The 14226-nt window shown below is 37.7% G+C and overlaps 1 protein-coding gene across 6 annotated transcripts in view; it reads left to right on the forward strand.

Moving 5' to 3' along the window:
- Positions 1 to 12343, forward strand: part of piezo1 (piezo type mechanosensitive ion channel component 1 (Er blood group)) — a 59008-nt gene extending 46665 nt beyond the window's left edge. For 5 of the 6 annotated variants that reach the window (XM_061040562.1, XM_061040564.1, XM_061040565.1 and 2 more), the window contains exons 36-54: positions 16 to 189; positions 471 to 729; positions 2462 to 2650; positions 3160 to 3357; positions 3571 to 3823; positions 4529 to 4661; positions 5187 to 5334; positions 5529 to 5681; positions 5920 to 5981; positions 6214 to 6372; positions 6713 to 6860; positions 7618 to 7806; positions 8208 to 8300; positions 8964 to 9136; positions 9602 to 9724; positions 9806 to 9885; positions 10231 to 10420; positions 10578 to 10719; positions 11069 to 12343. In XM_061040562.1, the coding sequence (XP_060896545.1) occupies positions 16 to 189; positions 471 to 729; positions 2462 to 2650; positions 3160 to 3357; positions 3571 to 3823; positions 4529 to 4661; positions 5187 to 5334; positions 5529 to 5681; positions 5920 to 5981; positions 6214 to 6372; positions 6713 to 6860; positions 7618 to 7806; positions 8208 to 8300; positions 8964 to 9136; positions 9602 to 9724; positions 9806 to 9885; positions 10231 to 10420; positions 10578 to 10719; positions 11069 to 11197 (2995 nt within the window). In that variant the 3' untranslated portion in view covers positions 11198 to 12343. The remainder of the gene's footprint in view (positions 1 to 15; positions 190 to 470; positions 730 to 2461; positions 2651 to 3159; positions 3358 to 3570; positions 3824 to 4528; positions 4662 to 5186; positions 5335 to 5528; positions 5682 to 5919; positions 5982 to 6213; positions 6373 to 6712; positions 6861 to 7617; positions 7807 to 8207; positions 8301 to 8963; positions 9137 to 9601; positions 9725 to 9805; positions 9886 to 10230; positions 10421 to 10577; positions 10720 to 11068) is intronic. The other variant, XM_061040567.1, reaches the window with a different exon arrangement.
- Positions 12344 to 14226: the final 1883 nt, after the last annotated feature.

Raw genomic sequence — 14226 nt, forward strand, 5'->3', positions numbered from 1 at the left:
TTGGATAACTCTTAGTTGCGTGGAGGAGGATAACAAGGGTTTGACGGGACATTCTACCAGCAGGGAAAGGCTCAACAGCACCGGAACCCTCTTGAGTCCAGAGCCACTATCCAGTAGTGCAGAGCTGTTGCCACTGACGCCGAAACAACAGAGACACTCAAGAACTGCAAGTGAACTACTGGGAGAGAGGTAGATATTTCAGAGAATGATGACTAAAGAGGACAAGATCGTCTAAAGTGCCAATGGCCACTTGTTTCATTTGACCCTCATGACTCCAAAAATGTTGTTGTATTTAGAAGTAGTTGAACTGCAATCTTTGCAAAAGATTTGGTCATTAATGTGTTTAAGGTAAACTGTATTTTATTCCAACTTTGTTTAGTTTCATTGCATTGGTTCCATAAACTGTAGTGATGACAAAAGTAACAAATGCGTTAAATATCTAAGTTATGACTTTCCATATCTCTCTGCAGGGAGTTCTACATTGAGGAGCTGGAGCAGAGCAGAGAGTTCTATACAGACCAGAACCGTCTGCTGAAGCTGCTGTTTTCCTTGTACCATCTGCTTGCAGCCAACTCAGAACTAGTGTGCTATTTCATCATTGTATTGAACAATGGGGTCAGTGCCTCTGTGATATCACTGGCCCTGCCCATACTAGTGTTCCTATGGGCTATGTTGTCTGTTCCAAGACCTACCAAGAGGTTTTGGATGACTGCTATAGTGTACACAGAGGTATGAACACTGAGAGACAGCCCGACAAAACAAGTACATTCTTAACTATTTACCATTGCAGGGAGATGCTAATTGTTCCTACTGTTTCACTGCATGATTCAAAACTACTAAGGAATCACGGCCTCTGAGTGGCAGGTCAGAAAAAAAATCTAACATTTATACTTTTTATGGTACTACAATTTTGTAACTCACCAAAGTCAAAAAAACATGAATTCATATTGTTTAAAATACAGAAATCAGATGATTTTTCCGAAAACTCACAAATTGTTATATCCAACTCATCTGGAATATGTCTGTTCTTGTTTTGCTTTACAGGGCACATTACCTGTACTTCTGACCCTGTATAGTGGGCTGAAACAGCAATGCCATTGTGTAGTTGCAGTTAGCTAAAATGTGATATCAGAACCAGAGGTCCAAATTTAGCTCCGCTCTCTGTTAACAGATGAAACTAAAAGCCATTATAGTATGTTATGTGAAATGGGGTATAGTGGCACAACCTCTCATACATTTTCAAGTCAATTGCAGAGTCCCCCAGCCCTATGCAGTTTTTTTAGCCCCTCTCTGTGCTTTGTTTGGGTTTGACAACTCTAATGTACTGTTTCAGTTCAGAATCAGTTCTCCCATCATTTCTAGCAATAAACACAAATCTATGACCAGCTAGTGAACACAGAAGAGCATTTAGTGGCTAGAGATCTACCAGAGCCAAAGGGACAGGGTTTATTTATCAGGTAGACAAAACACAATAGAAATGCTAATACAAACTTTTTTAAAGGTGCTTCATTTCCAAATGTTGTTTTGTCACTTGTTGTCCTGGCTGCAACCAACCAAGTGTTCAGAATATATTAAGCAGGAGCGACATAAGGGAAAGGGGCGTCACTCTTTTTTTGACTTAATGTTAAAAAAAAGAATGAGAATGAGATGTAATATTTTATGCATGCTACATTCAAATCAGCAATGACCAAGGTGCAAATGCTATGGAAAATAATTATCCAGAGGTTACAACAAAGGTCAGCCATGACCAGGAAGTTACATAAGGTTAGAACTGACCATTTATTTATGCCCAAAACATACCAGTTAAAGGCTTAGCAAACACAGAGAAGTTATTTTTTTAATCATATGTTTAATATGACTGTCCAACATGCTCTACATTTTAGGTTGTTGTTTTTTTTGAGTTATTCTTTGAGCCTTTTGCCATTTTTATTGGATATGACAGCTGAGAGACAGGAAAGGTTAGGAGGAGAGAGTGGGGTGACATGCAGCAAAGGACCAAGGTCAGATTCGAACCCACGGTCGCTGGGATGAGGACAATAGCCTCCATACATGGGGCGCCCGACATAACCGCTAGGCTTTGCAGTGCAGACCTTTTTAAGAGTTGGATGAAAAGATTAAAAATATGATAAGGTTGCTTTGAAACAATGGCAAGTAAAAAATTACAATGATAAATTACACTATTTATATTACACATTACTAGAATCTAAGAATAACATGGAGGCCTGATTATGCACTTTGAATGTTGAATGCTCAGACTTATGATTTCATCGTGTCCCCTAAATATTGAATTATACAGTATGTTGTATCTCTATCACCGGGGATACAACTTGAAAAATTCTGACCTTTGTAATGAAATAATTGTTGACTGATCTAATATGACACAGGTTGTGAAATATTGTCTCATCTCTTTTCTTTTCCAATCTGACACTTGGCACTGCCGGGCTGTTCTGCTTCTCTCCAGGTGATGGTGGTTGTGAAATACCTTTTCCAATTTGGATTCTTTCCCTGGAACAGTGTGTATGAGATGACCCTAAATGAGGACAAACCTTTCTTCCCACCTTGCATCCTGGGCCTTGAGAAAACGGACAACTACATCAAATATGATCTTCTTCAGCTGCTGGCTCTGTTCTTTCACAGATCTCTACTCATGGTCAGTTTACAGATGTTAACACTCCACAATCAGCAACCACACAGTTATGGTGTAGGATGAAAGTAACAAGGGCAGAATTGGCTGCTACCATGTTTTAAAATATAAAATCAGGTAAATAGTTACGTACCGTAATCACTATCCCAATGATATCATGATGATGTCATATGATTACAATAGCTAAAGCTCACTCTAACAACACTCTAAATATTATGTATTATAACCTTAAACTAAGGTTGAGTTCATTTAAATGCAAAAGGGAAATATTTGACAATATATAGATATTATATGCAAGAGTGTAAGACATTTTTAGTCTTTAGTTGCTAACAGGTTGAATGGTGATACAACAAACTGATAGACTTAAGAATACATATAGTTCATGGAAAATAATCCTGCATTTTAATTAGTATACAGTTCAGTATTGCAGGATAAAGCCATAAGGCCAATTGATATAGATGCATAAAGGTAATAAGAATAACTTGAGCCTCACATTCTTTTTCATGTATTCACAGCGTTACGGCCTCTGGGACCACGAGGGCCCCTTAGCGGAGCAAAATTCCCAAGAAGAAAGTTGTAATGAAGAAAATAAAAATAAACAAGAAGATGAAAGGAAGGAGGGAGAAGGAGAAGAGAAAGAAGTGAAAGGCAGAGTTAGCTCAACGATCAGCCTAGATTACCTGGAAAGTACCGGAGATGATCAAATCGAAAAGGTAGGTGAAGATTGCTTTTTGTCACTTCACCATCAATAGCAGCTTTAAAAAATAAAAGTGATCTATTGACCATAGCAACATCATGCCATACTAATATATGTTATAGATTCTCATACTGTATTGTTGTATATATATTTATTATATATTGTATTATATTATATTGTATAATAATCCACTTTCATTGTTTTTTAAATCCATTGTTTGTCAATATAGGACATTGTGGACAAGGTTAAATCAAGAACCAGCTCTCCTGCCCCACAACAACCTGCTGAACCAGAACCTACTGAGTCAAACGATGAACCGGAATCTTTGTCCGGGCTGAGGGACATATTGACTTTTCCGAGCAGGCCTTGGGAGAGTAAGATGGAGGAAGGCAATGAGCAGCTTTTGGAGGAAGACCCCCCCAAAAAAAGAAGTATCCGCTTACGCAAGAAAATGAAACAGCCCAAAACAGAGCAGAACAAAGGTTTGTGGCTTTTATAGGTCTGGAGTTAATGAGCAAAAGTGCGATTCATAACATTTTTGGTTGCCTTTTGTTTAGATTTATCACATTCTCAGACCATTCTCACTTAATCATTGGTGGGACTGTCTGTGAGGTTAATTGGGCCAGCAGGTCTAAGACGTGACGGCAAACATGATGACATATCAATTATAGCACTGGAAATAAAGTTGCAAAGACATAATTTTATGTCTGAACTGTATTGTGTTCAAGCAGTATTTAAGCTGTGCAACATTCAGTTTTGTCATCAGTCTATAATAATGAGGTACTGCCAATGGTTCTCTTTAGATATCCTTAATTGGGCACCAACTATTTCAGCTTGCTTTTTGTAGTGATTAAGACAAGGCTTTAATTATGGTAAACTTGTGTTTTAGACAGAAACTAGGAACTAGAACAGTCTGAAAGATTTACTGTTGTTTATACATTTTCTGGGACTTTAAAGCAAAATTAGAGAAATACATTTAGAAAAATAAAGAATATGCATAAGAATGATGTTGTCAAACATTAGTATCAGTATATCTTGTTTATGTCTGTGCAGATGTGTGAACAAAAGACACTGAAATAGCATGTGCAAAATATGTAAATATGTGTCAGGCAAGCACCCGCTGCTGCATTTCTATGTGCTGCAATTCTGTTTCAATCTCTCTTTCGTTGTGGTGCTGACTGTTGCAGTGGAACCCACAGCTGATACCGATGTACCCAGTGAAGAACCTATGAAGAAGAAGCAGAAAAGGAAGAGGGCAGAGGTAGCCAGTCAGAGACTGTTGGCTATAGGACAAAAGATAAAACATGTGGTTATCTCTGGGTAAGTGGGGTACTGTATAGAGCAGTGGTTCTCAACTGGTCGAGCCTCAGGACCCACCAACTACTCCTTCACCAAAAATTGCGACGCAAATGTCTTATATTTTTCAATCAATTCGATTTATGTAAAGGAAAATTGTGCAGTTTGGACCTCAGATGGTACAAAGTATGATTGAAACAAAGAAACTGAATGAAACAAACTTGTTAAAGAAAGCGCTTCATGTAGACTTTTTACTGTATTTTTCTTCACGACCACCTGAAAACAGCTCTGCGACCCACTTTTGGGTCCTGACCCACCAGTTGACAACCACTGGTATAGAGGATACTGTACAATGTTACCAAATGCAGAGTGACCCTCTAAGAATTAAGCAATATACTGAATTAAACAAACTCACTCAATGACTTGATTATTTTATGTTTTAAAAAAAAAAAAAAATCAATGCACTCCAAAGGTATTAAAAAATGTTTTAACCTTTTTTTATTATTATTAATAAGGGGGTTAAATACTTACCTATTTTCCCCTCTGCAGTATTCAAAGAGTTTATGGGCCAGTTCAGTGTTTCTTCAGTGGTATTCTCCACCCTGAATATCGGGCTGCCACGGATGTCTATGCTCTCATGTTTTTGACCGATGTCATCGACTTCATAATCATCGTCTTTGGCTTTTGGGCATTTGGGGTAAGAAACTGATGAATGGATGGATGAATTGATGGAAGTTGTGATTTGGCCAACATTACCCATTTATTAATCATAAAGATGAATGAAAAAATAAACTGTGGTGGGGGAGGTGGTTAACAACATAACATGTGATTTTAAGATTTGAATCAGTTGATTTAGAAAAGCTCTTTCTCCATTTTATCGCCCCTCCTCAGAAACACAGTGCAGCAGCTGATATAGCCTCCACCCTGTCCGAGGACCAGGTTCCTGAGGCCTTCCTGGTTATGCTGCTTATCCAGTTCAGCACAATGATCATCGACAGAGCTTTGTACCTGCGCAAGGCTGTCTTCGGAAAACTCATCTTCCAGGTTGAGTTTAAATCATTTGAATCAAATAATCATTCTTTTTCTGGTTTGTCTTTTTGATTTAGACCAGAGGTTTAGGACTGTGGGTCTCTCTTAGTTGTTTGTTCTTTTTCTTCAACATCACACATCATATCAGACCCCTAGGATAATTTCAATGCCTGTTTTAAGTGTTCTTCAAATGTAATGAGTAAAACTGTATTTATTCAACTTAAGACTTCTTTCTTTCATTCCTTTCCTCTAGGTGACTCTTGTGTTTGGGATCCACCTCTGGATGTTCTTCATCCTGCCCGCTGTCACTGAAAGGTGAAGTAGCACTAAATCATGTAACTATTGTATTATAGTTCCAATGGTGGTGTGTTGGGAATTATTGCAAAGCCTAGGAAGTTAATAACAGTGACTTGTGATTTAGGCATTGGCATTATAATAGAGTAACACTGCATCTATCTGATTGTTCATATTTTCTGAGATTTTAATCAGGAAACTTCTACAAATGACATTTAACAAGCTTTAATCATACTTCTATCTTATCCTCTAGGAAGTTCAATCAGAACTTTGTGGCCCAGCTCTGGTACTTTGTCAAGTGCATTTACTTTGGCCTGTCCGCCTATCAGATCCGCTGTGGATACCCAACTCGTATCCTTGGCAACTTCCTCACTAAGAAATACAACCACCTCAACCTGTTCCTCTTCCAAGGGTATGGAGACAAATCAAATTGACAGCTGTGTAGACTGTGTAGGAGAATAAACATTTAATACAGATGTCACAAGAATCAATTATGTTTTTCAGTTTGAATTTGAATTAAAACTTTTCTTGTTTGTTGATGTAAAAAATTATGAGATCCACAATGTAGTGATTTTGTATAGACAAAGATTGTGGACCTCTGTCACTACTAAGGAAAAAATATTACTACATAGTATGTTGATATCTGGAGCACTAGCCAAAACTAATTTCCACATTTTCTATAATAAATTCATCTTCCATTCATCTTGATTTAGTGGTAATGGTATGTATGATGCTTGTGTGTGGGTGTGTAGGTTTCGTCTGGTGCCATTCCTAGTGGAGCTGCGAGCAGTGATGGACTGGGTGTGGACTGACACCACTCTCTCTCTGTCAAACTGGATGTGTGTTGAAGACATTTATGCCAACACCTTCATTATTAAATGCAGTCGTGAGACCGAGAAGGTATGCAGTGTATAAGTATAGTATAGTGACATGATGGCAGTCCATGAGTGACCTGGTTTATTCTTTTTATTTTTTAAACAAATGTTTGATTATATAGGGACAAGTATGAAACATGTAAACTGATGCCAGACACACACTACAGCCCTTATTGTGCCTTTAAAATACTTCAAAATCAACAAATACACAAACAACTGCATAAAACAAACACAACAAAACAAACATTACAATACAGGATGCCATATTTCAAAAAGCATTGGATCATCGATGCATATATTTCTGAGACCTCTGTTTAATTTTATACTCAAACTCTTTCAGCTCAAGTATTGTAGTTGCTGCTTGTGATCAGGAGGTTACACTATAACTTAAATATGACAGTCTTTATGAAACCTAAGTTTTCTTTTGCAGTCTGACTCATCATTTTCACATTCATCTCACATTATAGTATGGATCTAATACAAGTTCAAGATAATGAACTTCCTGAAACTGTTCAATATATTGCCCATTCATTTTTTAACTTTAACTCATGAGGACCGGGAAAAAAGAAAACAGACAGATTTCTTAAAGTTTAGGGATATTTGAGCTCTCAAATCCAACTGCTATGGATTTTGGATGATAAACTGTTTAGAAACTGACAAAGTGGTCCTACCAGATACATATAGAACTGTATCATCTGCATCTTATAGCTGCTTACTAGCTAAGTTCCCATTTCAACATGATTGTAAGCCATAGTGTTTGTTGTTGTTATTTCTGCCCACAGAAATACCCACAGCCTAAGGGGCAGAAGAAGAAAAAGATAGTGAAATACGGCATGGGTGGACTCATCATCTTCTTCTTGATTTGCATAATATGGTTTCCGCTTCTCTTCATTTCATTGGTCAGATCAGTGGTGGGTGTGGTCAATCACCCCATCGATGTCACAGTGACTGTAAAACTAGGAGGATATGAGGTAAACACACTTCATAAAGCATTCTGAATACCTTGAAATTGAGAAAATTAAAAGTAATGCACTTAATTAAGCTACAGATATGACATAATGGGATAAGTTCTTATAATTTAACAATACAATTTAAAAATCATTTTAGGATAATTACAAAACACATTTGACAAATCTACTAAATGCTTTGAAGTTATTTCAGTGATTAAATAATCTTTGACGTGTTTAATTAAAACATACTGTGGATTAAGAGGGGTTACCATGCATATTTTAGTACAGTTTAAATGTACAGTAACAACTGATCGTCACAGTTTACTGAGGCTCCAGTGTACAAATGTAAAACACAAATGACACAAATGACAAAGTATATCAAATGTATGATTCCAATATTGTATTTGTGTGTGTATGTCTAGCCTCTGTTTACCATGAGTGTGCAGCAACAATCTATCCAGCCCTTCACAGAGGCTGCATATGACCAGCTCACCAAAAAGTTTGGAGAAAATGCGGTATGTATTGATTCCAGTTTCATTCATGTTTATATGTATTGCTGCTTACTCTATTTCCTGCTAAAAAAAAGTAAAAACAATTGTCCGGCCTGCCATTTAGAGCCTCAATTTACTACACCAAAGTGGATTAAAACAGTTCTTGCGTTATTTTAGATCCCTTTCATATGCCTGAGAAGCATTTTAAATATGAAGTAAGGCAACTCTAAAGTGATGACTGAAACATATCATTACATGTGTCCTCTACCTTCTTAAAATAGCTCAAATGCAGGTGAACTTTTAAGAGTACTGCAGCCTCTGCCATACTCATATGAATAGGTTTGTGAATGGCATGTGGTAGGATTTGGTCAGAAGGTATGGTATGGTCAGAAGACCTGAAAGGTACTATATAAGAAGTGCCTTTTACCTTTCTTGTCCTCCGTCCATGCTAGCTTGTAGCTTGAGTGAAATTGCAAAAAAAAGTTTTTTGGGTAACTCACTATCCTTCTAACTCTTTTTTCAATGATTGCTTAACAATTAGTGCATTTAGAGAGGTTAATGCTTAAATGACTGTTTCTAATGTATTGTTATTCATATGTTTGTTATGGCACTTTTTTCCATTTGCTGGTAATTACTGTGGTAAGTGACGGTTCTACTTTCTGTATTTTTGTGTTAACTTGTATTTAGGTAGCCATGCAGTTCATCACTCTCTACAGTTATGAGGACATTGTGACAGCCATGATTGAAGGCAGTTCAGGATCAGTATGGAGAATAAGCCCGCCCAGCAGACATGAAGTTATTAAAGAGCTCCTTGAAAGTCCTGTGGACCTTACATTACGTCTGGCCTGGATTTTCCAGAGGTAAAACCCTTGTGCTCTCTCAAATACACTTCAACATTGTTCATGATTATAACCAAACTATTCAAGTCATTTTCAACTAGCTAAAGCAAGATAAAGATGACAGAACATGTATTTGAAATGACTTGTGCAATTGTAATTCAACTCACTTTTTGTCAAATTCAGGAAATATACTGTCCTGTTTTGCTAGCTGTGTATTCTCTATGTGCACTGTGCACTAACCCACCCCCACCCCCAAAGAAAAAAAATGGGCCAACTTGCTAAATTTAGAGAATTAGAGTGTTAGATAATTTAATATATGATGCAATAAATTATATGAAAAGCTTGCAGCCTTTACTTTATCTGTATCTATATAACAGTTGTTCTGGCCATTTGTTTTACTGGATATATGTGATTCATCATTTATTATTTTTATATCTCAGATTGTATCTCTACTTCTTTTGCTTTGAATATTCCTACCAATGACAGGGACCTGGGTAAAGGCGGGACTGTGGAACATACCTTTGACAAACACTCTATAAACCTGGAACCTGGGAACCCAGTCAGAGCAGATCTGGCCTCACTACTTGTCGGCAATCGCTCAGAACCTGTGTAGGTTCAATAATAAAACATGTGCTTTGTATTTGATTCAGTACCTTTAATTGTATCTTACAGATAATGTCTCTTTCACAGGCATGTTCCTAATATATTTCCCAACTACATCAGAGCCCCAAATGGAGCTGAGGCTAAACCAGTTAGTCAACTGCATAAAGGTATGAGTTCATTGGTATAACTTTTTCATTGAATAAACAATTAAAATGCGCCAACCATGTCTAGAAATAGACTGAAAGTAAGCGGGGAAGCAAAATAGGAAAACTTTAAGACGATGGCTTACATTAGAAAATGCCAAGTGACAAATAGGCCCGGTCCTTGAAATGTGTTGTATCATTTGATTCTTTCTTCTGACTCTATTCATTTAAACAACTTGGTCACAAGCGTTGCCTTAATGCCTTTTGCAGAAGGATAAACACTATATGTGGCAGCAGAGTGCCCAAAAGCCTAATTAACCTCATTTAATTAACACTTCATTTTTAACACAACTGATGGTTATTTTGTAGGTAATGAAGATGGTTACCTGAATATAACTCTGTCCCTGATGAGTGACAAGTCACTGAACAGCAGCGGAAACCAGGAGTGGTGGGACATTGCCATTGCAGGCTGTGTCTCCTCCTCATGTGGTGTTCTACCCATGATCATATTCAACGACAAAGTCAGTCCACCCAGCCTGGGCTTTTTGGCTGGATATGGGTAATGACCACACACTTACAAACACACACTTACAAACAATTGAGCCTTTTTTTTAAGTAGCCTATACATTCCACCCACAATATTGTTCATGTTACTAAAATAATGAACATTTTTTGTTTTCTTCACCCTTCTTGTCTTTCCTAATCTCCTCTTCCAGGATCATGGGTCTGTACGTGTCTGTGGTTTTAGTCATTGGAAAGTTTGTACGCGGCTTCTTCAGTGAGATCTCCCACTCCATCATGTTTGAAGAGTTACCATGTGTGGATCGCATCCTGAAGCTCTGCACAGACATCTTCCTGGTTAGTTCGCAGTGGCTGCTTATTAGTCAACACACCAATACAGATATTTACTGACAAGAAACTTTAATAAGCTGTTCCTGGTACAAGATATTGAATGCTACATTTATGTGTTTTTGATGTAATATGATCACACTCTAGTGTCTGAAATAAGGTGAATTAACATGTATGTATTATGTTGAAAAAACAATAGTCTGCTGTCCACATCAATCATTATTTATATAGCGCCAATTCATAACAAGTGTTATCTCAAGACGCTGTACAAAAGAGCATATGGGATAATAATGTTCTGGGAAATGTGCTAAAATATTTTGTAATCCTTTTCAAAAAACTAAAGTTTCTGTATCTTTAGGTGCGAGAGACAGGCGAACTGGAGCTGGAAGAGGAACTTTACTCCAAATTGATCTTCCTCTATAGATCTCCAGAGACCATGATTAAATGGACAAGGGACATCCACAACCGAGATCAAGACAGATACTGACTGTCTGAAAAAAGAATGTCTTTTTGATGGATGAAGTACACTGCAAAGATATCCAGGAGAAAGCACAAAGACAACTTCTTCACAACAACTTTTACAAAACTAGTCATTGACTAACAGCAATGGAAGCACATTAAATGTGTCTCTGCTAATGTTTGAAGCATTTCCTGTTGCTGGACACCTGTTGCTGGGCTGTTGCTGCATGTTCACAGCTGCATTAGCACCTTACACTAAAGACTATTGAGAGTGGATTTTTCAGTCTCCCTGGCCAGACTGCGGCCAGATATCTGTCTTGAAGGATGTCATGGACGGTGAAATCAGCCATCAAAGTGATATGTAGCTGTTAATGGACAGAGGGCTGAGGTCAAAAACTAGAGGCACTTTTTTATCCCATGCCAGAAACTTGTAACTTATTCTAGTAGAACTGTCTCCAATTATAGTATACTGATAGATTTCAAAACATGCCATGCTGTCAATTAAACATTGCAATGGTTTGAAAATAACTATACATGGAAAACGGACAATTATGAAGCCCCCATGTTCTTTTTGATTTCACACCATGAATCATGGCTTGAAAAAACGGTTTTGGTATAGAAGTGTATTTGTTGTTTAATTTACTTTATCAGTTCTTTCTTTTTTCTTTTGGAATACAAGTTGCTTTTAAAGTTTCTACTGACAACCTTCTGGTTATACCTTCAAAAACATCAACACAATCTCACAACTGAAACTAAAACATATTGGAATCATCAAGTTGCTACTTCAGTCATAGTGACTGTCACTCTCAGAAAACATATTTTTTTGAATGTGTCCAGATAAAATGTTGTGAAGGAACAATGGCCATATTTGACCATAAAAAATGGTTTAAATGCTGGTTCTGTATCTAATAAATCTGTGCATCGAGGGGTCTGGTCCAAGGCTGCTCGACAAATATACACTGGTTATAAAGTGAACATTGATTACATAATTCATGACTTGGCTGATAGGCTGAACTCTTAAATTAAACTGCTCTTGCTTTCCCTTGAGCCCTTGTCCTCTGAGAATGAATTCATGTTCTTATTCTTTTTATTTTATGTTTAGTTTCATGTTAAGGCCTGTTTTTAGCTCTCAGCAGGACTACATGAAATGAAGAAATATAAAATATTCAACTAACTTAATGAATATTGTGATCTTTTTATAACAAATGTGTGCTCTGTTGCGAAGTGTGTCTGGTTGGACAGAACCCCCCCCCCCCCCAGACCATTTCTTTCTTTGAAAATGTTAGACATATTGGTGGTTACCCAGTTGTTACTTAATGGTTACTTAATGGTAACCTAGTGGTTACTTAGTGGTTAGCTCGTGATAACTTACTGGTAACATAGTGGTTACTTAGTGGTTATCTAGTGGTTACTTAGTAGTTACCTAGTGGTTACTTAGTGGTTACGTAGTAGTTACCTAGTGGTTACTTAGCGGTTAATTAGTGGTTACCTAGTGGTTACTTAGTGGTTATCTAGTGGTTACTTAGTAGTTACCTAGTGGTTACTTAGTGGTTACCTAGAGGTGCCTAGAAGGTTATCTAGTGGTTAGTTGGTGGTTACCTAGTGGTTACTTAGTGGTTATCTAGTGGTTGCCTAGTGGTTATCTAGTGGTTAGTTAGTGGTTACCTAGGTTACTTAGTGGTTGCCTAGTGGTTATCTAGTGGTTAGTTAGTGGTTACTTGGTGGTTACTTAGTGGTTACCTAGTGGTTACTTAGTAGTTAGCTAATGGTTACCTAGTGGTTACTTAGTAGTTACCTAGTGGTTACTTAGTGGTTACCTAGAGGTTACCCAGTGGTTACATAGTGGTTACTTAGTAGTTACTTAGTAGTTACCCAGTGGTTACATAGTGGTTACCTAGTGGTAACTTAGTGGTTACTTGGTTACCTAGTGGTTACTTAGTGGTTATCTAGTGGTTACTTAGCGGTTACTAGTGGTTACTTAGTAGTTAGCTAATGGTTACCTAGTGGTTACTTAGAGGTTACTGGTTACCCAGTGGTTACATAGTGGTTACCTAGTGATTACTTAGTAGTTACCCAGTGGTTACATAGTGGTTACCTAGTGGTTACCTAGTGGTTACTTAGTGGTTACTTGGTTACCTAGTGGTTACTTAGTGGTTACCTAGTGGTTACTTGGTTACCTAGTGGTTACTTAGTGGTTATTTAGTGGTTACTTAGTGGTTACCTAGTGGTTACTTAGTGGTTACTTGGTTACCTAGTGGTTACTTTGTGGTTACCTAGTGGTTACTTAGTGGTTACTTGGTTACCTAGTGGTTACTTTGTGGTTACCTAGTGGTTACTTAGTGGTTATTTAGTGGTTACTTAGTGGTTACCTAGTGGTTACTTAGTGGTTACTTGGTTACCTAGTGGTTACTTTGTGGTTACCTAGTGGTTACTTAGTGGTTACTTGGTTACCTAGTGGTTACTTTGTGGTTACCTAGTGGTTACTTAGTGGTTACTTGGTTACCCAGTGGTTACTTAGTGGTTACCTAGTGGTAACTTAGTGGTTATTTAGTGGTTACTTAGTGGTTACCTAGTGGTTACTTAGTGGTTACCCAGTGGTTACATAGTGGTTACCTAGTGATTACTTAGTGGTTACTTGGTTACCTAGTGGTTACTTAGTGGTTACTTGGTTACCCAGTGGTTACTTAGTAGTTACTTAGTAGTTACCCAGTGGTTACATAGTGGTTACCTAGTGGTAACTTAGTGGTTACTTGGTTACCTAGTGGTTACTTAGTGGTTATCTAGTGGTTACTTAGCGGTTACTAGTGGTTACTTAGTAGTTAGCTAATGGTTACCTAGTGGTTACTTAGAGGTTACTGGTTACCCAGTGGTTACATAGTGGTTACCTAGTGATTACTTAGTAGTTACCCAGTGGTTACCTAGTGGTTACCTAGTGGTTACTTAGTGGTTACTTGGTTACCTAGTGGTTACCTAGTGGTTACTTGGTTACCTAGTGGTTACTTAGTGGTTATTTAGTGGTTACTTAGTGGTTACCTAGTGGTTACCCAGTGGTTACAT

Source organism: Labrus mixtus, chromosome 6 (genome assembly GCF_963584025.1).
Source record: "Labrus mixtus chromosome 6, fLabMix1.1, whole genome shotgun sequence".
Taxonomy (NCBI): Eukaryota; Metazoa; Chordata; class Actinopteri; order Labriformes; family Labridae; genus Labrus; species Labrus mixtus.